The sequence below is a fragment of the Monodon monoceros genome, unplaced genomic scaffold, assembly GCF_005190385.1.
Source record: "Monodon monoceros isolate NGI ecotype Baffin Bay Population unplaced genomic scaffold, NGI_Narwhal_1 Super_Scaffold_10, whole genome shotgun sequence".
Classification (NCBI taxonomy): Eukaryota; Metazoa; Chordata; class Mammalia; order Artiodactyla; family Monodontidae; genus Monodon; species Monodon monoceros.
In genome coordinates, this window is record NW_021703766.1 from 51,055,633 (window position 1) to 51,079,929 (window position 24,297).

Here is a 24,297-nt window from a genome sequence, read left to right on the forward strand (position 1 = left end):
CTACCGATCTGTAATTTACAGCCACTTCTAGGAGAGACAATAAATGGGAAAACTACAACTCCCATGAGGCGAAGAGGCCAAGATGCCCTAGGAAGCTGACTCATTTTCCCCTGGCCCAACAGGGAGTTGTAGTTCTCTTTCAAAGTCTCCGTTCTTTCGCCTAAAAAGCAGGGTATGTGGCGTCAAAAGGTAGGGCTTCCGAGAAAGGAGGCTCGGCTTTTGAGAAAAGGCCAGCGACTTCGACAAGGGGCGGGGCCGCTAGACAGGGGCCCGAAACCTGGAGCCATCGCGGACCAATCAGGCTGCTGAGAGCGGATCCTCTGCGGGGGAAAGTGGGCGTGGCCTAGGGGGGAAATCGCAGAGAACACACCGGAGGTCCTAGCCCAGGAAAACGCCCTCTGCGGTGAAGGAGAGGTAAGGGGCTGGAGGGTCCTGGACTCTTGGGTCCTGGGGAGAAGGGAAGCGGGGCACCAGAGGGCTGGAAAACTGAGTCTCTGAGGACACCAGTACCTCCAGATCCTGGGAAAAGAGGAGGCTGGGGCCCTGGACCTTTGGGCCTGGGGAAAGAGGGGGTCGAGATCCCGGAATCCTAGTCTAAGCGAAGAGGGTGCTGGAAGCCAGGACTCCTGGGTCTGAGGAAGGAAAGGCTGGAGGCTCGGAATCCTGGCTCCCAGGAAACGAGACGCTTTGCGTCTTGATTCTTGGAAGGGGGCAGGGAGCGGCGCCGGGAGTCCAGACTCCTGGGTCCAGGGGAGAAGGCGGCTTGGGACAGACTTATTCCACCTCTCCGCCCCCACAGACCACGCCGCCATGCCTCCCGCTGGGCCCCGTGCAGCCCTCCTTCTCCTGTCACTTCTGCTGCTGCTGCGCGCCATTCTGACCGTGCCCCTGGAGCGGGGGGCGTCCAAGAAGGAGAATCCCGCGACCGAAAGCCCCGTGAGTGGCGTGCCCTGCTCGCCAGCCAGGTGTTTGCCGTGGTACTACAATTCCCGTGCCCCCGTGGCCCCTGGCTGGCTACGGATTCGGCTTGGAGTTTGCCTGCCATTCTTTGCCGTCCCAGGGCTTTGACGTGGTGAAAAACTTGGGTGTGTGTGTGTGTGTGTGTGTGTGTGTGTGTGTGAGATTTCTAAGCCCTTGACTTTGAGATATGGAAAATCAGGTCAGATTTTAGATGAAAAATCTGCATCACCCCCCCCCCGCCCCACCTAAACCTCTCTGCTCTTTTAAGACGCCCTCCCCTCGAGAAGGACTCAAATAAAAAACTACATTTCCCAGTAGCATCTTAAGCAGGTGGTGTTAGTTAACTGGGGTGTCCTCACATCATGGAGCTCATGGGAGTTGTAGTTTAAATTATGATAGGGCACGGTAACTGCTCATTTATTCCAACTTGTGTTTATCGAACACTATGAAACCTTTGGTCTTAGGGAATTTGGAACTTGAAAAGATCCTCAAGGCCAGTGCCCTGATTTGTGGCCCGAATCCTACAGCTCCCACTAGGAATGGACACACCACTGTCTCTGGAACAAATCATCCCATGCTCCTGTATGACAGGTCCCCACCCAGCAAGTGAGGCCTTTGCTCCGTGAAATCTTTGCAGACACAGAAGGGCAGCTTGAGTCCCCTTGCTTTTCATTCATTCCACACATTTCTTGAGCATCTTCTAGGAGCCAGGCACAGTGCTAGAGCAAGCCCCCTGCCCTCACAGACCAGCTTAGTTTGCTGGGAAGACAATCAGCAGGTCCCTCTGAGAATGGACACCAGGGGTGATGGTCAGGGAGGAAGGAAGGGTCATTTGAGCTAAGATCTGAAGTGCAGGGAAGAACATTCCAGGCAAAAGGAAAAGCCTGGGCAAAGGCTGCGTGGTGGAGGAGAGCACAGTGAGTAGAAGGACTTACAGGAGGCCAGTGTGGCTGAAACAGAGTGAGTGAGGGGGAGAATAGGTCAGAGAAGGAACAGGGGGAGATCCCACGGGGCCTTGTGGGCCATGGTGGAGACTTCCTTTATTCTGAGGCTACTAGAGTGTTATAAATGTCGATAACAACAATCATAATAACGTTGACAGCTCTTACTAAGTGCCGAGTTAAATATTTAAAGATATTAACTGCTCTAATCCTCACAACAGTCCCTATGAGGTGGGTACTCACTAGCCTTACTTTACAGGTGCGGAAACTGAGGCACAGAGACGTTAAGTAACTTGCCCAAGGACTAAGATTGCCAGACTTAGCAAATAAAGACACAGGACACTCAGTTAAAATTGAGTGGGTTTCAGATAAACAACGAATAACCATTAGTATAATATACTGAAAGTTATTCATTGTTTTATCTGAAATTTAAATTTAACTAGGCATCCTAGCAGTCCGAACAAGGTCACATAGCTAGTAATTGGCAGATTTGGGATTCCAGCCCACTGTGTTTGGCTGAATGATGGCCCCCAAAGATGTCCATGCCCTAATCCCCAGAACCTGTGAATATATGGCAAAAGAGTGTTTGCAGGTATGATTGAGTTAGGTGGAGAAATTATCCTGGCTTATCCAGGTGAGCCCAATTTAATCACAAGGGTTCCATATAAGAGCCAGACAAGAAAGTCAGGGTCAGAAGCGATGTGATGATGTAAGCAGAGGTCAGAGTGATGCAAGGCCACAAGCCCAGGAGTGTAGGCAGCCTCTACAAGCTGGAAAAGGCAAGAAAGCAGATTGTTCCCTAAAGTCTCCAACATAAGCTCAGCTCTGCTGAACCATCTTGGACTTCTGACCTCCAGAACTCTAAGAGAATACATTTTCATTACTCTAAGCCCCTTAAGTTTGTGATACTTTGTTACAGCAGCAATAGGAGATTAGTACACCCACAGTGCCATAGCTGGGTGATCGGCTCCCATTTATCACCCATGGTGTGTTCCTCAGCAAATGTAATGATAGCGGGCTTCCCTGGTGGCGCAGTGGTTGAGAGTCCGCCTGCCGATGCAGTGGACGCGGGTTCATGCCCTGGTCCGGGAAGATCCCACGTGCCGCGGAGCGGCTGGGCCCGTGAGCCATGGCCGCTGAGCCTGCGTGTCCGGAGCCTGTGCTCCGCAACGGGAGAGGCCACAACAGTGAGAGGCCCGCGTACCGCAAAAAAAAAAAAAAAAAAAAAATGTAATAATAGCTATAGTAGACTGAGTATCTTCTAAAGCCTTACCGTGGTGCCAGGCTTTTTTTTTTTTTTTTTTTTGGTGCCAGGCTTTTTATCTCTTACTTTTCACCACAGCTCTGAGAGGTAAGAAATTTATTGCCTATTTTACAAATGGAAGAGTGAGGCCCAGGAAGAGGAAAGTACCAGCCAGCTACACATGGCAGGGCTAGGACCAGGAGCCCAGGGATTTTTGTCTGTCTTGTTCACTTGCTGTGCCCCATAGAACAGTGCCTGGCACATGGTAGGGGCTCGCTGCATGCTTGTTGAATGAATGAATGTATGTTTCACTGCTTTCCAACAAATACCAGTGTGTCCACTCTATGGGCAGTGTTGAGCTGGGTGTTTACCCTTGTGATTTTAATTTCATCTCCACTACAGACAGACCTGGGAAGAAGTAAGAGCTGTGGCCTGGAGGATCAGGCAATTTGCCTGGGGTGACAGAGCAACCAGGGTCTGCTGGCTCTAGAGCCTTTATCCCATGCGGCAGGCCTCCCGCTCAGGGTTGGGGGCTGACCTCTGGGCCCCTCAGCAGGTGCCCAGGGGAGCAGAGCCTGGGTCCTACCTGCAGGGAAGAACCAGAGAGGGACAAGGGCTGAGACTACTATGTTCATTCTTGTTGCCTTAGGACACAGGCCTGTACTACCACCGGTACCTCCAGGAAGTCATCAACGTGCTGGAGACGGACGGGCACTTCCGGGAAAAGCTGCAGGCCGCCAATGCTGAGGACATCAAGGTGCGGCTGGGTGCGAGCACACTGGGAGGGCATGCATGCTCAGAGGGCAGAATTCCAGAACGAACCAGGTTCCCTAAAGGGGAACCTTCCAGCCATCACAAAACTGAGACTCGGGAGAATTCACTTCTCGGGGTCACATAGCTGGGAAGGGATCTGGAGAAGACAGAATGTGTGGTTAAGTGTGCATGTGGATGGTACCTGCCTCCCAGTATCAGCTCTCCCAGCTGTGTGGCCTCCCTTCACTGTGCCTCAGTTTCCCCATCTGTAAAATGGGGTAATAATAGAACCTGCATCATAGGCCTGTCCGAGGTAAAACGTGTAAAAGGCACGGATGTGCACAGTGGCCATTCTCAGTAAGCGCAGTCTGAGGGCTGGTTCTGTGAGTTCTCAGCAGTGCTCTTTACACAGGAAGAATTCAAAACACGGGAGATGCTGTCATTACTCACATCATCTCTAACTTTCATGTTACATCTCTAGAGGAGCTGTGATTCTCCTCATTTTACAGAGGTGGACACTGAGGCTCTAGTAGCAGGGTTTGTCCTTCCTGGAGGCCTGGGTCTCAATCCCTGGACTGACTGAGCCTGGAGCCCACATCCCACCCCATCCCCCAAGCAGTGTTCCTCGGAAAGGATGCTGACACACACACACACACACACGCACACGCACACGCACACGCACACGCCATGAGGAGACAACACTGCCTGCCACCACCCCACCCCACCTAGATTCCCCTCCCTGTTCAGGTGCATGTTGGAACATCCCACCTGGGGGATCCACCCCGAGTTCTCCAAACACCTTGGGCCAGAGGAGGCCCCAGGGCCTGGGACTGATGGGGGTAGGGCAGCCCCGCTCTCCCCAAAACCTCCCAGCATTCCTTGGGCTCTTGTCCATCCCCATCCACCTGGCCCCGGACAATGGACGGGCATAACTAGAGACTGCCGAGCCCAGCCCATCCCACTGCCCAGCTGAGGAAACGGAGGCCCTATAGGCCACCCAGCTTGTCCAAGGTCATACAAGTGGGAAATGACATCAGAAACAGTGGCCACGTAGGCAGGCAGGTTCTGGAGTGGGACAGTGGCAGGTTCCAATCCCAGCTCCACCTCATGCTCTTCTGCGCAAGTGGTCACACCCCTCTGTGCCTTGGTTTCCTTCTCAGAAAACGGGGAGGCTCATGCAGCACTTTCTGTTGCGGGGAGATGGGGGTGGGGTTGTGTGAATCAGCGATAATCCCCACTTTGAGGCTTTGGTCCAGCCTGCCATCAGCCTTCAGTAAATGTCACTTGTCCTTGTTACTGGTGGTAATAATCTGAGCCCCATTTTTGAGGTCCAGAGTAGGGGAACAGTGTGCTGGGGTCACGCAGTGCAGTGGTGCCAGGACTGGGATTTGAACCCAGGCCCCAGGACTCTCACTCTGGGGAGACATGACGCCACCTGTGTCACCAGGCTGGAAGCTGGCCTCCTGTCCTCACTGTCTGAGGAACCTTGGGCCAGGGGCTTCTCCTCCTGAGCCTCAGTTTGTTCATCTATAAAATGGGGTTGTGGGCAGGATTAGAGGACGGACTCAGTGAGTCCAGTGCAGGACTTGACTCATCATAGGTGCCTGACTGGTTGAGGTTAACATGACTGGCACTGCAGTCCCTTTGTCCTGCTGCCTCTGCAAAGGCCACGGCCCCTGCAGGCTGGAGAGACCCAAACGAGTGGCTGAGAAAGCCATCTGAGACAGTGCAGGGTGCTGGGGTGGCTGGAGGAGGGACCCAGTCCGTCTGACAGTGAGAGAAAGCTTCTAGGGAATGGATTCTCCCAAGTGAGGTTTGAATTCTGAGTGGGAGTGTCTGGTATAAAAGTTGAAACAGGGGGGAGGGGGGAAGGGCGAGGTTTCAACAGTAGAACTGTGTGTACCAGTGAAGCATTCTGGTACCTTCAGCTGTCTGCTGCTGGCTCCTTATAACTGACATAAAGACAGAGGGATGGGGCTGGAGCGGGGACAGCAGGGAGGAGGGGTAGGCATGGGCAGATGCAGGATCTTGCAGGATCTTCAGTGTTAGGCCCAGGGATTCGGTCCTGTGGGCATTGGGGAGCCACGGGGGTGGGGGACTGTGAGAAAGAGAGGGGTGGGGTCAGCACAATTGAGAAACAGACATAATCCAAAGTGATGATAGAGGTAACTCAGAGAAGGTACCCTGCTCAGCACGTGTGTGAGAGAGAGAGAGAGAGAGAGAGAGAGAGAGTGAGTGTGTGTGTGTATGTGGTGGCGTCAAGGGGGTTGGGGATTCTTCCAAGGGAGGTGCCGTCTGCTTTGAGTTTATTTTGCTTGTTTGTTTTAATTTTATTGAGATACAGTTGGTTTACAATGTTGTGTTAATTTCTTCTGTACAGCAAGGTGACTCAGTTATACATATCTGTATTCTTTTTCATATTCTTTTCCATTGTGGTTCATCGCAGGACATTGAATAGAGTTCCCTGTGCTCTACAGTATGCTTTGAGTTTTGAAGGACTGTAAGGACCTGGTTAGGCTTGGAAAGCAGTGACAGGGAGGATCCCAGGCAGAGGGACCAGCATGTGTAAAGGCCTAGAAGTGGGAAAGAGACGTGAGCCATGAGTGTGATCTGATGAGTGACAGGAAATAAGAAGGGCCTCCAGTGCCAGGCTGAGGGGCTGGAATCTTGTCTCTGGGCCTCTGGGGAACCCCAGGAGGCATCAGAAAGCTCTTAGAAGGCTCTAGAGAGGGCAGCCTGATTTGTGTCCCCTCTCTCCCGGGCAGAGCGGGAAGCTGAGCCGGGAGCTGGACTTCGTCAGCCACCATGTCCGCACCAAACTGGATGAACTCAAGCGGCAGGAGGTGTCAAGGCTGCGGATGCTGCTCAAGGCCAAGATGGACGCCCAGCAGGAGCCCAGTAAGCAGGCCGGTGGGGTGGGTGGAGCTGGCGATGTTGGGGGTCATGGGGCAGCCTCCCTCCCCGGCCTCCAGGTGATTTTGGCAGGTGGAGCCAACTGGGGCGTCATTCTCTCCACCCCTGTAAAATCTGCATGGAAGATTGATCGAGTTTTCTTCCTAGCACAAGCTACTATTAACATTACTCGGGAGATGTTAGTAATTTTAGTTGCTTGGGTGGTTTTTGATGTGTTTTTAATTTTTATTTTAACAAATCAGGGTCATTTAAAATTTTGATGTCACTTCAAACTTACAGAAAAGTTGCAAGAATACTACCAAAAGCTCTCAAATACCCTTAGCCCAGATTCTGTAATTGTTAACGTTTGCTCCATTTATCTGTAGTTCACATTTGAGTTCCTTGCAGACACCGTATTCCTTTATGCCTAAATATTTCAGTGTGATTTTTCTTAGAACAACAATGTTCTCCTACAATACTATAGTACAGTGATCAAAGTCAGGAAGTTCAACAGGTTACACTGTACTTTTCATTGCTTACTTATTCTTTCTCTCCCCCACTAGAATGATTCTAATTTCCTGGTATTTATATGTGAGGCTATATTTTATAGTCTAATTGTATGGCTAAAAAAGAAAAACAAAGAAAGAAAAGAAAGAAAAATGTACCTGGAAGAGGGAGATTTGAGTGGATTTAAATTCCAAGATCCTATCTTATTTCTGACATTCCTAGATACAGTTTCTTGGAGCATGTGTCTGGACCATGCTATTTCTTTTAAATGACTTTATTGAGATATGATTCGTATACCAAACAATTTACCCATTTGAAGTATACAGTTCAGTGATTAGTATATTCACAGGTATGTGCAACCATCATCAATTTTAGAACACCTTTATCACTCCAAAAAGAATCACTAGACCATGTATCTATCACCCCTCTATTCCCCCCTGCACCCCTGGCAACCTACTTTCTGTCTCTATAAATTTGCCTGTTATGGACATTTTGTATAGATGGAATCATACGATAAGTGATCTTTTGTGTCTGGCTTCTTCTAGTGTAATATTTTCAAGGTTCATCCACACTGTAGCATGCATTACTGCTTTATTCCTTTTTAGGGCCAAGTAATACTCCCTTGTCTGGATCTACCATATTTAGTTTGTCCATTCATCCATTGATGGATATGCGTTGTTTGCATCCATTGGCTACAATGAACCATGCTGTTTTACTCATTGTAGCTTTGTGGGATATTCTGGTACTCCTGGGGCACCTTTTGGCTCGTCACTAAGTGTAAGAACAATCCCATTTTACTGAGATTTACCTCCAGCTTCTTCTTTAATCTCCTGACCCCCTTGAGGCTCCTGTGTTACAGATGGGGACTCTGAACGTTGGTAGATGGTGTTAAGGGTCAGTAAGAGAGCTGAGCTTTGTTTTCATTCCTATCTGATGCCTCTTATCCATTGATCAAATATGTCTTGAGTTCTACTCTGTGCCAGGCACTGAGCAGGGTGCTGGGGCTCTAAGGTGACCAGACGGGCATGGTCTCCGGCCTCCTTCTGCATAACCATCCATGCCTTCTCTGTCTTGCTGTTTTAATTACTACAGTTTCGGAGTCTGACTTGATCTCTGGTAAACTGGATGTTCCCTTGTCATGAATGAGAAAAAATCCCTCCCATCAGTTGGTTGCTTATTACATCCCATACGCTAAGCTATGTACTTCAACTTTTGTCCCTTCAGCAACTCAGGAATCTCCGGAATCTGATTACTTCTCTCCACGTCCATTGCTGTCACTGGGTCCCACTTGGATCAGCGCAGTCTCCTCCTCCCTGGGCACCCTGCCGCCGCCCTTGCTTTTCCCACTATTTCCCGTAGAACAGCCGTTCTTAACAGAATCCTGTTAATATCTGGATTCATTTCCTGTGGCCACTGTAACAAATCAGCAACAACTTAGTGGCTTAAAACAACACACATTTATTCTCTTTACCTTTTGGAGATCAGAAATCCAAAATCAGTTTCACTGGGCCAAAATCAAGGTGTCAGCAGGGCTCTGTTAGTTCTGGAGGTGCTAGGGGAGGAATCTGTTTCCTTGCCTTTTCCAGCTTCCAAAGCTTCATTCCTAGGCTGGGAACCTCTTCAAATCCAGCAGCGTAGCGTTTTTCTCCAGTCATCACATGGCATTCTTCTGTAGTCAGACCCCTGCTGCTTTCCCTCTTACAATCCTCTTACAAGGATTACATTTAGCCCCCTTCTCCAGTTAATCCAGGATCATCTCCCCATCTCAATATCCTTAATTTGATCACATCTGCAAAGTCCCTTTTGCCCCATGAGATCACATATTCATAGGTTCCAGGGATTCAGATGTGGACATCTTGGTGGGGAGGCCTTTTATTCAGCCTATCACAGCACCCAGTTCAAATCCTGTCCCTCCTGTGCTCAGAACCAGCCATGGCTCCCCAGTGCCCTCAGGATCAAGTCCACACTCCTTGCTAGTTGGAGGCCAAGCTGAGCCCTGCCACGCCCCTCCTAGCCCCTCCCTTCACATGTGTGCCCTCTCACCCGACCCTCTGGCATCAGCATTTTTAGTACGGAGGGTAACACATCTTTCTCACCTTGGGACTTTTGCCTGTGACATTCTTTCTTGGGGCTCTTGGCATGGCCAGTGGAGCTTTGGTCTCAGCCCAGATGTCGCCTCCCTCGTCCTGCCCTGACCGTCCTGCGTGAAGAGTCCTCCATTTGTTTGAGTCCTTTGTGGTCGTGTGTTTGTCCCTTACTCACCTGTTCTCCATCTTGACCGGGTGCTCCAGGGGACAGATGCCGTCACCGTCTGTTTCCTGCTGTGTCCACAGTGCTAGGCACAGGGTCGGGCCCAGAGTATGGCTCAACACGTATCTGTGGCATGAATAACGAATTATGAGACTTGATCTGTGCCTGTCTCCTGGGTCTGTCCCTCCTCTGGGCTCACCCAGGCCCAGAGCTGCCGCCACTACAGCCTGAGTCACCTGGATTCCAGCTGCCTGTGTGTGTGCCTTTCACCCCCACCAGCCCAGGAGCCACTGGAGGTGCAGGCCCTGGTCTGATTCACATGGGGGCCCCCAGGAGGCCTCTCAAGATGTGTGTCCAGTGGATGAGTGGGTGCCAAGTGTGTCCTGGTCTCTCCCTCTCTGCCGGGAAACTCTCATACAAGGAGGCTGCATTACTTTGCTAGGGCTTCTGTAACAAAGTACTACAGACCGGGTGGCTTAAACAATAGGCATTGATTGTCTCACAGTTCTGGAAGCCAGAAGTCAAAAATCAGGGTGTGAGCAGGGGGTGGTTCCTTCCGAGGGCTGTGCGGGAGAATCTGTTCTGGGTCTTTCTCTTTGATTTGGAGATGGCCACTCCCCCCCCCCCCCCCCCGCCCCGCCATGTCTACTCACATTGTCTTCCCTCTGTGTGTGTCTCTGTGTCCAAATTTTCTCTTTTTATAAGGACTCCTGTCATATGGGATTAGGGCTCATCCTCATGACCTCATTTTAACTTGATCACCTCTGTAAAACCCCACTTTCCAAATAAGGTCACATTCTGAGATACTGGGGGCTATCATCCTCCCTGTGAATTTGGGGGCACGCAATTCAACCCATAACAGAATTAAGTGTCATGTGCTCTGGAACCCAACTAATCCTCACTCTGCCTCTTCCTAGATGGTGACCTAGACGTCACTTCCCCTCTCTGGGCCTCAGTTTTCACATCCATAAAATGGGATAATCACAGAACCTATGTGAGATTTTTGTGAAAAGTAAATGCATTAATATATTTAGAGCAGGGCTTGGCACATAGTACATGTTTGGTACATGTTGGTTATCATCATGGTTATTATTATTTTCAGCATCAGACTCAATTGTGGCATCACCTCGTCCAGGAAGCCCTCCCTGATTGCTCTAGGCTCATTCAAGCCATCCTCTGTGGGCTTCTCCTGTGCCGTCTGTGATCTCCTTTAGAGCACATCCAGCCCAGGATAGTTTTTGTTTGTTTGATTTTTGTTTGTTTTTTTGCTGTGCTATGCGGCTTGTGGGATCTTAGTTTCCCAACCAGGGATCGAACAGGGCCCCCGGCAGTGGAAGCGCTGAGTCCTAACCACTGGACTTCCAGGGAATTCCCACAGAATAGGGATTTTGAAAGAAAGAACGTTCCATGAGTTGTTCACCCCCCCACCCCCCCGTCTTCCCTCTCATCCAGATGTACAGTTGGATCACCTGAGCCTCCTGAAGCAGTTTGAACACCTGGACCCTCAGAATCAGCACACATTCGAGGCCCGGGACCTGGAGCTGCTGATCCAGACAGTAGGTGGAGGGGGACCTGGGGGCAGAGGACTGAGGGAAGCTTTGTAGAGAGGGAGAAGGGAGCAGAGGCTGGGATGTGAGCCCACTCACCCCAGCCTGATGTTCTCTGAGGCTAGTGGCTGCAGAAGGGCTGGTCGCGCCTAAAAACCTTCCCCAGATTCTCTACAGGAAAGCGGAGTTGTGTGCGTGTGTGTCGGGGTTGGGGGGTTGGCTCCACTCACATCTGGATTCAAATCCCTCTCCTATGACTGGGAGCAGGAATTCCCTCTGTGTCCTTGCTGTAGGCAGAATAATGGCCCCTCAAAAGACGTCACATGCTGTCTGCGGAACCTCTGGCTCTGTGACCTGATGTGGCAAAACAGACTTCGCAGTTGTGATTAAGCTGAGGAGCTTGCGATGGCGGGGGTGAGCCTGGGTTATCCAGGTGGGCCCTAAGTGTCATCACAAGGGTCCTTGTAAGAGGGATGCAGGGAGTTCCCTGGTGGCCTAGTGGTTAGGATTCTGGGCTTTCACTGCCAAGGCCCAGGTTCAGTCCCTGGTTGGGGAACTGAGATCCCGTAAGCCATGCGGTACGGCCAAAGAAATTAATAAATAACATAACATAACATAAAATTTAAAAAGAGGGAAGCTGAGGGAGATCTGACTACAGTAGAGGGCGACAGTGTGACGACCAAAGCAAGGTGGCTCTGCTGCTGACTTTGAAGATGGATGAAGGGGCCACAGGCACGTATGCAGCTCTAGAAACTGGAAAAGGCAGAGAAGGGCGTTCTCTCCTAGAGTCTCCGGAAGGAGCACGTCTCTGCCAACACTGTAACTGCAGCCCAGTGAAACTGATTTCGGACCCTGGCCTGCATGCTGTTAAGATGATGAGTGCGTGTTAAGCCACAATGAATAATAATTTGTTAGAGCAGCACAGGAACAAACGTAGTCTTCATGTGAGAAGTAGGATCTACAACCCTGCCTCGTGGGGAAGGCCAAGTTCGTGGCTGGGGAGTGGCACGGGATGCTCAGGTCTGCCCCTGCCTCTTCCCTGCTCACATCCCTTCTGTAGCTCCCCAGCACCCCCAGGACAGAACCTACCTCTCTGCCTGACTTGAGCCTCAGCCTGCTTTTCTGGCTAACTGGAGCTCCATCTAGTGGCCATGAAGATAATAGCAGCCATTTGATTGAGTCCACGCCTGACCTTCGTCCCCGAGAGATGGTTCTACCGCTTATTTCCAGAACATTCCAGAAACTGTCCGCTTTCCTGCAGCCGCTCTGTCATTCTCCTGGTCTCAACCCCAGAGATGGGCTCCTTGCTTCTGCCTTCCACACTCAACAGCAGGGTTTCTCAACTCGGCACTCTTGACACTTGGGGCTGGATAATTCTTTGCTCTGGGGGTTATTTGTGCATTGTGTGATGTTTAGCAGCATCCCTGGCCTCTACCCACTAGATTCCAGTAGACCTCCCCTAGTTGTGACAACCAACAATATCTTCAAACATTGACTGCTGTCCCCTGGGGACCGCAGTCACCCCAGGTTGAGAACCTCCGTCTGTTCCCCACACAACAGCTGTATTGGTTTTCTATTGCTGCCATATAACAAATTACCACAGACTCAGTGACTTAAGACAACAGAAAGCTATCCTCTTACAGTTCTGGAGGCCAGTAGTTGAAAATCGGTATCACTGGACCAAAACCAAGGTTTCCTTAGAGGCATCTGCTTCTTGCCTCTTCCAGCTTCTGGGGGTTGCCAGCATTCCTTGGCTTGTAGACACATCACTCCAGTCTCTGCCTCCACCATCACGTGGCATTCTCCCTGTGTCTCTCTGTGTCTTCTCTGTAGCCTTCTTGTAAAGACACTAGTCATTAGAATTAGGGGCCACCCTAATCCAGCAGGACCTCATCTTAACTAATTACGTCTGCAAAGATCCTGTTTCCAAATAAAGTCACATTCTGAGGTTCTGGGTGCACATGAATTCTGGGGGGACCCTATACAACCCAGTATAGTATTGTTATCACCATTTTCCAGAGGCAGAAACTGAGGCACAGAGAGAATGAGTAACTTGTCCAAGGTCACACAGCTAGCAGGATTTGTTCACATGGCAGAGCCTAGATTTGAACCCTGGGCAGAATAATTAGAGACCTCATGTTGTTTACCCCCTAGCTGTACTGCTTTCCATATTAAGTCACCTCATGTGCTGTTCCTTATTATTTATTCCTCCAAGATCTTGAGATTGTGGAGGACTTGAAAGAAGTGAGTTAAAGTTGCTATTGTGTAACCATCCTCTTCTTTTGACCGAAGAGAGGAGGCTATGTATTATGGGACAAAAGTGACATCGGGACATAAGACCCAGCACACGTGGAAGTTGGGCCAGGTTCAGAGCCAAAGGCCTGGCATTCGGAGTTTGGAATTAGGGGCTGGGCATAGAAGTGAGGTGAGAGTGACCGTCTGCCTTTCCCCAGGCCACCCGGGACCTTGCCCAGTACGACGCAGCCCATCATGAAGAGTTCAAGCGCTACGAGATGCTCAAGGAACACGAAAGACGCCGTTATCTGGAGTCCCTGGGAGAGGAGCAGCGAAAGGAGGCAGAGAGGAAGCTGGAAGAGCAACAGCGCCGGCACCGAGAACACCCCAAAGTCAATGTGCCTGTAAGGACCCCCATTCATGCCTACCCCCCACAACCATGTCCAACTTTCCAAGCTCCACAAGAAAGTAGCTGAAAAACTACAACTCCCAGCAGACCTTGAGGCAAAAGGCCCCTTTTAATGTACCCAGCTACCTCCAGGGGCTGCTGGGAGTTGTAGTTTTATTGCTTGAGGGGAATGACATTTGAGGGATGGGGGTAAAGGGTTCTCTAGCTTTATCCTATGGGACCCAGACCTCTTGCTCATGAGCCCCCGGCTCTCCCTTCCACAGGGTAGCCAAGCCCAGTTGAAGGAGGTGTGGGAGGAACTGGATGGATTGGACCCCAACAGGTTTAACCCCAAGACCTTCTTCATACTGCATGGTAAGGAGGGAGTCCCAAGACCCAGGCTAACGCTGAGGCTCTGACCTTTCTGGGGCCTGAATGCTAAGAAGGGGTCTCCCTAACTCATGGGGCTTAGGGAGGCCAAAGAGGTCTGAGCCCCTCTCCCCTGGTGGTCTAGAAGGCCCTGTCCCTCCCTGTTGTTGGGAATAGGATCTTCCATGGAAGAGCTCGTCCTTTTTTCTGGGATACACCAGGCCTCTGGGTTCTAAGGACTGACTGGTGTCCGTAACTGAGCAAACCAGGCTTGTCTAGGCCTGGGCCCCCCTCCCATGGCAGCCCAGAAGCCCCGGTCGCTTCTGGGGGCTCTATCGCTAAGCAGGGGCTGCTCCCTAGTAACCAGGCCTCCAGGGACCCGGGAAGCCCCTTCTCCATGGTGATTCAGGGGCATGGTCCCCTTCATTTTCTTCCTGTCTGGAAACATCACCTCTGTGTCCAGCCTCTAATTCCAATCTCCAAACGCCAGGCGTTTTGCTCTGCATCTGGATCTTATGTCCTGATGTCACTACTTTTTTTTTGCACCATGCGGCTTGCGGGAGCTTAGTTCCCCGACCAGGGACCGAACCGGGGCCCTTGGCAGTGAAAGTGCGGAGTCCTAACCGCTGGATCACCAGGGAATTCCCCTGATACCACTTTTTGCCAGGCCCCCTCAGGTGTGCCCAGGAACCCAAACCAAATTCTATAGCCTGTCACCAGAGCTTAGCAGGGTCTGATTCATTCATTCAGCAAATGTTTACGAAGAGACCTCTAAGGACCAAGCTTCACTGAGACCCTGTGTGTACAGCTGTGAACAAAAGAAAGTGCCCCTGGCATCACAGAACCAGTGATCAGGCAAACAGATAGTTCTGTAGTTCAGTGAATCTAAGTGACCATTGGAACATAAGATGAACACTTGAACACTTGAATTTTACATAAACTGCCCATGAAACTAACACATCATCGATGATAAGATGCCTCCCAATTTTATGGATGATAAAATATGGGGAGAAAAAAAGTGCATCTTAGAATCAGTGAAGTAGGTTCTATAGTAGATGATCAGGTAGTCACATTACCATGGAAAGGAGGACAGTGGGATTAAAGGTCTAGAATGATGATTTTAGATAGCCTGGCCTGGAAAGATTTGTGCTAGACCAGCACTGTCCAATAGAACTTCCTATGCCGATGGAAGTGTTCTGCAGCTGTGTTGTCCAGTACAGCAGCCACCAGCCCCATTTGGCTTTATTTTCTTTTTCTTTTTTGGCTGTACAGCATGGCATGTGGGATCTTAGTTCCCTGACCAGGGATCAAACCTGTGCCCCCTGCAGTGGAAGCACGGAGTCCTAACCAGTGGACCGCCAGGGAAGTCCCTGTTTTTTTTTTTTAAACGAATGAGGCAATTTATTAACCCAGCATCATTTGTTCTTTCATTTTAGTTAATTTTTATTGGAGTATAGTTGATTTACAGTGTTGTGTTAGTTTCTGCTATACAGCAAAGTGAATCAGTTATGCATATACATATATCCAGTCTTTTTTAGATTTTTTTCCCATATAGGTCATTATAGAGTATTGAGTAGAGTTCCCTGTGCTATACAGTAGGTTCTTATTAGTTCCCATGTGGCTATTATTATTAATTAAGCACTTGAAATGTGGGTTTTACAACTAAGAAATTGAATTTTAATCAACCAAAATTTTTTAATTTATTAAATTTATTTATTTTTGGCTGCATTGGGTCTTCATTGCTGCGTGCGCACTTTCTCTAGCTGCATTGAGCAGGGGCTACTCTACGTTGCAGTGAGCGGACTTCTCACAGCGGTGGCTTCTCTTGTTGCGGAGCACGGGGTCTAGGCGCGTGGGCTTCAGTAGTTGTAGCACGCGGGCTCAGTAGTTGTGGCACACGGGCTTAGTTGCTCCGCAGTATGTGGGATCTTCCCAGACCAGGGCTCGAACCCATGTCCCCTGCATTGGCAGGCAGATCCTTAATGGCTGTACCACCAGGGAAGCCCCTGATCAATTAAATTTTTTAAAATTTGTAATTGTGGTAAAATACACTTGACATAAAATCTACCATCTTAGCCATTTTTAAGTGTACATATCAGTAGTGCTGAGCACGCATTATTGTGCAGGAGTCTTTTCATCCTTACGAAACTGAAGCTCTGTATTAATCCTCAACTCCCCATGACCCCTCCCACATCCCCTCGTAACTTCTGTTCTCTTTGGTCTATGAATCTGACTCTTCTAGCTACCTCATATAAGTGGAATTGTAGAGTATTTGTCTTTTTTATGACTGGCTTATTTCACTTAGCATAATGTCAAGAAAATGAATCTTTCCTTGTATTTGATTGTAACTCATTTAAATTTCATTTGCCCCATGTGGCTAGTGGCCGCTGGATTGGACAGCACCGCTCAAGAGAGATGACATTTGAACCAAGACCTCAGTGAAGTGAGGGGGTGAGCCTCGAAGATATTTGTCTAGATGGGGGGCATAGCAAGCAGACGCAGGGGAGAATGAACTTGGTGGGTTTCCAAGGTCACTGGAGCCGAGCGCTTGAAGAGAAGAATGATAAGAAAGGGAATTCCTGGGGGGCGTGGGATGAATTGGGAGATTGGGATTGACATCTATACACTATTGATACTATGTATAAAATAGGTAACTAATGAGAACCTACTGTACAGCACAGGGAACTCTACTCAGTGCTCTGTGGTGACCTAAATGGGAAGAAAATCCAAAAAAGAGGGGATATATGTATACGTATAGCTGGCTCGCTTTGCTGTACAGTAGAAACTAACACAATAGTGTAAAGCAACTATACTCCAAAAAAAAAAAAAACTCATAGATAAAAATTACTGGACTTCCCTGGTGGCGCAGTGGTTAAGAGTCTGCCTGCCAATGCAGGGGACACAGGTTTGAGCCCTGGTCCGGGAAGATCCCACATGCCGCGGAGCAACTAAGCCCGTGCGCCACAACTACTGAGCCTGTGCTCTAGAGCCCGTGAGCCACAACTACTGAAGCCCGCGCGCCTACAGCCCGTGCTCCGCAACAAGAGAAGCCACGCACCGCAACAAAGAGTAGCCCCTGCTCGCCACAACTAGAGAAAGCCTGCGCACAGCAACGAAGACCCAACGCAGCCAAAAATAAATAAATAAATTTTTTAAAAAAAATTACCAATTTAACCATTGTCAAGTGTAAAAAAAAAGGAATTTCCTGGCGGTCCAGTGGTTAGCACTCTGCGCTTTCACTGCCAAGGGCGCGGGTTCAATCTGTGCTCAGGGAACTAAGATCCCACAAACGCAGCCAAAAACAAAAAAGAAGAATGATAAAGACTGCTAGGGAGGTAACAGCCACCCTAAGGGTAAGGAATTTGGATTTTATTCTGTCTTGGGTGAGACACAGCAAAAGGATTTTGAGCAGAGGAACTGACCCCATCTGCTTTAAGGGTTGGCAGGATCCGTCTAGGTGCTGTGTTGAGGACAGGCTGTAGGGGCCAGGGCCAAAGCCAGGACGCTAGTTAGGAGGCCTGAGATGCTGGTGACTGGACCATGGAAGTAGGGAAGAGTGGTCATATTCTGGATTTGTCTTGAAGGTCAAGCTGGTAGGACTTGAGGATGGACTTGATGAGGACTGTAATGGAACAAGAGAGCCAAGGGTGACTCCGAGGTATTTGGCCTGAGCAACTGGAAGGATGGAGAGAGAAGGGCAAGCATGTTTGTCAGGGAAGATTGGGAACTGGGTCTGTCCATGTCAAGCTAGAGATGGCTATTAGACATTTATGTGGAGATGGAGAGTAGGCAGTTGGGTATTCAGGTGTGGAGGCAGCTTGCGGATGGCATTAAAGACGAGGGACTGGAGGAACCCATCTAAGGAAGTCTTGCCAGTAGAACTGTTTCTGTAATGATGCTCTCTGCTGCCCAGTATGGCGGCCACCAGCCATATGTGGCTACTGAGTGCTTGCCATGTAGCAAGTAGGACTGATAAACTGAAATTTTAATTTTATTTAAACAGCCCATGTGGTTAGTGGCAACCATATTGGACACATCTGAATATTTGATAGGGAAGAAGTCATTGTCCCCTGTCCCCTACACCACCCGTAGAGGTCAGGAAGAGGACAGGGCCAGTGAAGGAAAATAAGGGCAGCTGGAGAGGAGAGGGTGATGTTCTGAGAGCCAAAGGCAGAAAGTCAAGTAAGGTGCAGGCTAAAGCTTAACCATTGGATTTGCAAGGTCAGGGTTCCTGGCCGCCTCCCTGGGACCAGTGTGGGTGCTGATCTGAGTGAGCAGAGGAGGCGAAGGCAGTGAGCAAGGTGCATGTGGTGGAGGAGTCTGATTGGCAGGGAGAGGATTCTTTGGCGATCAGAGTCAGCCCTGGGCTGGTTCTCTGGGAGACGTCCCTGACACCCCTGTATCCTGGGCAAAGGGCTGATCCTGTGCCCAGGTCACTGGGAGCTAGAGATCAAGTCATTCTGCATGACAATGGGCCCAAGAATGGTCCCAATGGAGTCTCAGGACCCTGGTAGGGAAAGGGCTGTCTTAGCAACGGGCCAATGGGGCACTGAAGCCTGAAGGCCACCATCCTACTGTCGGAGACCCGTTGTTACCTATCCGCTGAGAACAGACCTCGCATCAGCCCAGAATTCCTTCTCCAACAGGTCACTTAGGAACTTGACCCACTCCGTCTTCAGTCCCCCAAGACACCTTGTTGTCTCTTCCTCAGATATCAACAGTGATGGTGTCCTGGATGAGCAGGAGCTGGAGGCCCTCTTCACCAAGGAGGTAAGTATCTTGGAAGCCATGGGCGCAGAGGATGCCCAGGTCAGCAACGTGTCCCCTCGGGATCCTAGTAGTCCCCTCAGGTCCCCCTGGATGTGCGTTCGGGGGAAAACTACAACTCCCAGCAGCCCCTGAGGCAAAAAGAGGCTGCCAGGAGTGGCAGGGTGTCCCAAGGACTGATGGGAGTTGAAGTTGTCTGTGTGTGTTAAGAGGTTGGGTAGCCTGGGAAGGAGCTTGCCCCGGACCTCTCAGTACATCCTGCTTTTTGCTTGACCCTGCAGCTGGAGAAGGTGTATGACCCCAAGAATGAGGAAGATGACATGCGGGAGATGGAGGAGGAGCGGCTGCGCATGCGGGAGCACGTGATGAAGAATGTGAGAGGAGGGCCCCGGGCCGTGGGTGAGGGCGGGGGTAGGGGCGGAGGGAGGTCCAGCTCTGTTGCTTACCCTTACCTGGCTCCCCAGGTGGACACCAACCAGGACCGCCTCGTGACCCTGGAGGAGTTCCTTGTATCCACGCAGAGGAAGGAGTTCGGGGACACCGGGGAGGGCTGGGAGGTGAGGACACGGAAGATACTCTGGATCCTGACTGTGTCTCTCTCTCCCAGACCTAACCCTTCTTTCGGGGTCTCTGGCCACTTCTCTTTCTCTCTGGGTCTCTGACCTCCAAGCCCCCCAGCTCTCTGTCCCCCCCAACCTCCTGGGTCGTTGTCTCCCCCTCTCTGGGTCCCTGTTCTCCCACTGCTCCACTCTGGGTCTTTATCTCCCTTCCCACCTCCCACTCAGGTCTCTCCATCCACACGCATGGCCGAGGCCTCCCAGCCTTCCCTGAACCTCCTCCATTAGCGGGGCCAGGGCTAGAGCCCCCCTGCTGATGGCCCCTGTCCTCACCCCGGCAGACAGTGGAGATGCACCCTGCCTACACGGAGGACGAGCTGAGGCGCTTTGAGGAGGAGCTGGCTGCCCGGGAGGCAGAGCTCAATGCCAAGGCCCAGCGCCTCAGCCAGGAAACTGAAGCTCTGGGTCGCTCCCAGGGCCGCCTGGAGGCCCAGAAGAGAGAGCTGCAGCAGGTGACTGGCCAGGGAAGGGGGTCCATCCTCTGAGCCCCTGGCGGCCCTTGTCCTAGTGTGTCCAGAAGTGTGGAAGGCTTACAGCCACTGTGTTAATCACTGGTAGATCTTTGGGTAGCAGCTGCCATCTTGAGTAAGGGCAGACGTTGTCCCCATCCGTGGCTGCCATGTTGGATAAGGGCAGTGAGGTTGTAAGCAGGAGAGAGGGGAAAGGCCGAGGAGGGAGGAGGAGGCTTCCCTGTCCCAAGGTGTGACCCAAGCCATGACCAGGGAGGGAGAACTGGATCTTTAACTAGTATTAAGCCCAACTCTCAATGAGGGAGAAAAACTGAGGCCCATGGAGAAGGGACTGGTCCATGACCACTTAGCAGGTTGCCATGGAGACTCAACATCATACCCTCTTGCCTCTGTGATCTCCCCCACGCCCTGCAGGCCGTTCTGCAAATGGAACAGAGGAAACAGCAGCAGCAAGTCCACAACAACCCAGCACCCGGCCCTGAGGGACAGCTCAAGTTCCAACCAGACACAGGTGCTGGCCCCTGGGCCCAGGGGGCAGGGAAGGAGCTGGGGGCCCAGACTCCTGGGTCTGAGGGAGGAGGGGCTGGTACGTCTAGTGCTACCATTTTCTTCCTCCATTTCCAGATGATGCACCTGTCCCAGCTCCAGCTGGTGACCAGAAGGATGTGGATCCTTCAGAAAAGAAAGTTCCAGAACAGACCCCCAAGCTGCCCCAGCTGGAGTCACAGCACCTGTGATCCTTCTGGGACCCCGGGTTCCTACTGAAGCTGATGGGAGGGGGATGAGGTGTCACAGTCAACCTTCTTTGGGGGCCTGGCAACACCTGTGGCCTGCTAGGTGGGGTGGGATACGGGGACAGGATGGCACTTTCCATATTGCTGCCCAAGCCATGTATCTGCTGCCTCAGCTTCCACAGCCTTCCAGTCTGTGGTCCCTTCTTTCTGTCCCCCTCCGAGGGACCTGCCTTCGCTTGTCCAGTCAAGTGCTCACTGGCTCAGCCTACCTTAGGGAAGCCCCCTCCCTCCCAAAATGGTCTGCTCCATGCCTGCCTTTCTAGTTGCTTTGGCCTCAATGCCCAGGTTGTGGCCACTCTGGAATCCTGCATCCCCACAGCTACTGGAATCCTGCCTGCTGCTCTGGGCCCAGCTTCTGTTGGTTTATGGGGCTTGGGTGGTCCCTTAAGACCTTTCTCTACCTTTTGTGGGACCAGTGATGCCTCAAAAACAGTGTCTCCCCCACGGCTGGGTGTGAGGGCCAGAAGAGTCCTCAGCATAGCTGATCACCTCTCATACCAGGAGCCCTGACGTCTTGGCCCCTAGCCCCTTCCCCACACAACCCCAGAAGGGTCACAGAGCTGACTCCACCCCAGGATCAGGTTCCAGCCCCTCAGCCTTTCTGGCCTTATCTCACATGGCTCCCTGCCCTGCTCTGTACTCTGGTTCCAACCAAATACACTTCCTGGAACAAATCCATGCGTCTGTTTCTTTGTAAATCCTTTTCCTTCTGAAACTTCAGCCATGCTTCACCTGCCAAAGTCCTCCTCATTCTTTAAGAATCAATTCAAGCATCATTTCTGAGAGGCTCTGTCCTGGCATCTTTGTCCTCTCCTGATGGGTCCGCTGCCTACGCACACGCACACACACACACGCACCTTCAGTAGGATCCCTTCAGCCACAAGGACAGAAAACCCAAACCTAGGCTTAAACAATAAAGAAAAATGTATTATTGCCCAAAACAAGAAGTCCCAAGATAGGGTGACTCCAAAGCCTTCAGGGAACCAGGTTCTCCCATCTCCTAGCCCTGCTGTGGGAGGTGTGGGGGGGCTGTACTCCTCTTGTCCCAAAGTGGCTGCACCTGCTCTGGATGCCACACCTGTCTGCACTAACAGCTGACAAAGGAAATTGGCAGAGGCTACAAATCAGAGCCTCTTCCCACCCCCCCAGAGCCTGTTTACCAACATGTCACTGGGCATGAGACAGGTCTAGTTTAGTGTCCAAAGAGAGGAAGAAATGTGAAGGAGGCCCCAGTGATGAAAAATTATCTGGGATGCTCATTAACAATACATATTCCCAGACCCTGGAATGTCCAAGGAAATTTCCTGGGAAGGTACATGTGCCACGCCCGCCCTTTTGCCCTGCTGAACCTCAACAAAAATGACCTTTGCAAACAGCCACAGCCTCTCTGGTTCTCTTGGAAAACTGGGAGCTGGGCCTTAGTGACCCAATCTGGAAAATGGGCATAAAATGGTAGCAGCTTTCTAGCATCCTTTGAAGGATCTGAAAATAATAATACACACGAGTGGCATAGCTTCTGGGCTGAAATTTGAGGTTAGCAAGTAATAGCTGTTATTGCTATTAAATGGACATGTCTATACAACTTATGTCTCTGGGAGCCTGTCCTTGACTCCCATATCTAAGGAAACCCACTCTAGTCACCCAGGATGCTTTTTACATTTTTTTTTTTTTTTTTTTTTTTTGCGGTACGCGGGCCTCTCACTGTTGTGGCCTTTCTCGTTGCGGAGCACAGGCTCCAGATGCGCAGGCTCAGCGGCCATGGCTCACGGGCCCAGCCGCTCCGCAGCATGTGGGATCTTCCCGGACCGGGGCACGAACCCGTGTCCCCTGCATTAGCAGGCGGACTCTCAACCACTGCGCCACAGAGATCTTGGCAGTGGTGGTTTGATGGGAGCTGGAGGGAGCCCACCATCCAAGGGGTCACTAGAGCATAAATCGGGAGGAAGGATGTGCGGGGGCGGGCGGTCAGGATCACATTTCCCACAAGCTCCTGGAGCAGACGTGTGTGAGCAAATCCACAGTTTGCCTGCCTCAGCCTGTGTGACCTTGGGCAGGCAACAGTATATGGGTAGGAGGTGTCCCTAACTGCACCCTCCCTTAGCCTCTCTCTGCCTTTGTCTCCTCACCAGTAAAGGGGAGATACCACACTATCCACCCTCTGGTGAGGAGTAAATGGGATGGTATACAACAGGCCCTAGCACACAGCAGGTTCTCTATAGATGTTAGCTGATTGGCCCTTCACTTTGAGGTCAGGCCTCCAGAAGCTCCAGGCCTCCATTAAGGTATAGAGAGTCATTTCAACAGGAACGTTCACAAGTGTTTCAGTGGCCTTATTGGCAAAGCCCGGGTCATATGCCCCTCTGTGTGGAAGGGGTAGGAGATCATTCCCACCCAACTTACAAGCAGTTGGAGGGGGGCTATATGTGGGTGCTTGGCCAACGAATTAGGGTTAACTCTGTGCTCTAGGAAAGATCTAACTTTCATATTTTTCTATAATAGAATAGGTTAGGTTATGCTGCAGTAACAAACAACCCCAAATCTCAGCTTAGCATAACAAGGTTTTTTTTCTCACTTGTGTTATATATTGACTGAGGGTTCTGGGCTGTATATGTCTGGGACCCAGGCTGACAGAGCCACTACCCTCTGGAGTCCTGCCGGTCAAGTGTGGCCAAGGAAGAACACCCTGGAAGCTCTTGTACCAGTACTTAAATGTTCTGACACAAAAATGACATACATAATCTCTTAGAATTTATTGGCCAAAACTAGTCATGTGACTTGAATGAACCACAGAGAGTCTGGGAAGTTCAATTCTACCACACTCCAGAAGATGGAGATGGATATATTGGGTTTATGACACTAATAACTCTCGCTCTGAGCACATAAGCAAATTGGTAGAAATTTCAGAACATTGAGAGATTAGAAATCAGTTAAATGAGTTTTCTGTTGTTTGCCTATTCCAAGTCCCATTACATATCATTCAGCTATCATCACAGTGTGAAACCATTCAGCCCTCTGCTTGCTTGGTTTCAATCATTTGATCGTGTGGCCGATATGCCTAGATGTCCCCTTAATAATTATTCGCCTCTGATAGGGAAGTTTCACTGGACATACGGCTGCACAGCTAAAGACTACATTTCCCAGGCTCCCTTGCAACCAGTTTCTTGCCATGTAAATGGTTTCTGGCCAGTGGGATGTCTGCAGCATCTGAGATATGGCCTTAAAAGGCAAGGAGGATGACATCCCTTTCAGTCTCTCCCTTCCTGGTGTAGGGATGTGTTGGGCATTGGTGTGTCCATCTTACACTGAGATGGAAGTGCTGTGTTGTGAATGGTAGGGCAACAAGCTAGAAGGCTAGAAGAAAGACATGATTATGGAAGTAGGCATGCCCCAAAATCTTCAGGATGAATTGGCAAACTGGAGACCCAGGAGAGCCAATGTTTAGTTCCAGTCCAAGTTTGAAGGCATGAGTACCAGGACAGCTGATGGTGTAGTTGTTGTCTGAAGGCTGGCAGCTCTGAAACAGGAGGGAAGGGGGCAGGGCACAACGTCTAAAAGAATGGCATA

The 24,297-nt window shown here is 50.7% G+C and overlaps 1 protein-coding gene across 1 annotated transcript; it reads left to right on the forward strand.

Moving 5' to 3' along the window:
• The first annotated feature begins 192 nt into the window (after positions 1-192).
• NUCB1 (nucleobindin 1) lies at positions 193-21,685 on the forward strand. The gene is made up of 13 exons (XM_029211489.1): positions 193-414; positions 800-936; positions 3,794-3,901; positions 6,663-6,795; positions 10,999-11,102; positions 13,547-13,732; positions 14,001-14,091; positions 18,797-18,855; positions 19,134-19,226; positions 19,317-19,409; positions 19,751-19,921; positions 20,354-20,450; positions 20,564-21,685. Exons 2-13 carry the CDS (start codon positions 811-813, stop codon positions 20,674-20,676), a joined length of 1,374 nt encoding a protein of 457 aa, XP_029067322.1. The 5' UTR covers positions 193-414; positions 800-810; the 3' UTR covers positions 20,677-21,685.
• The last annotated feature ends 2,612 nt before the right edge of the window (positions 21,686-24,297 follow it).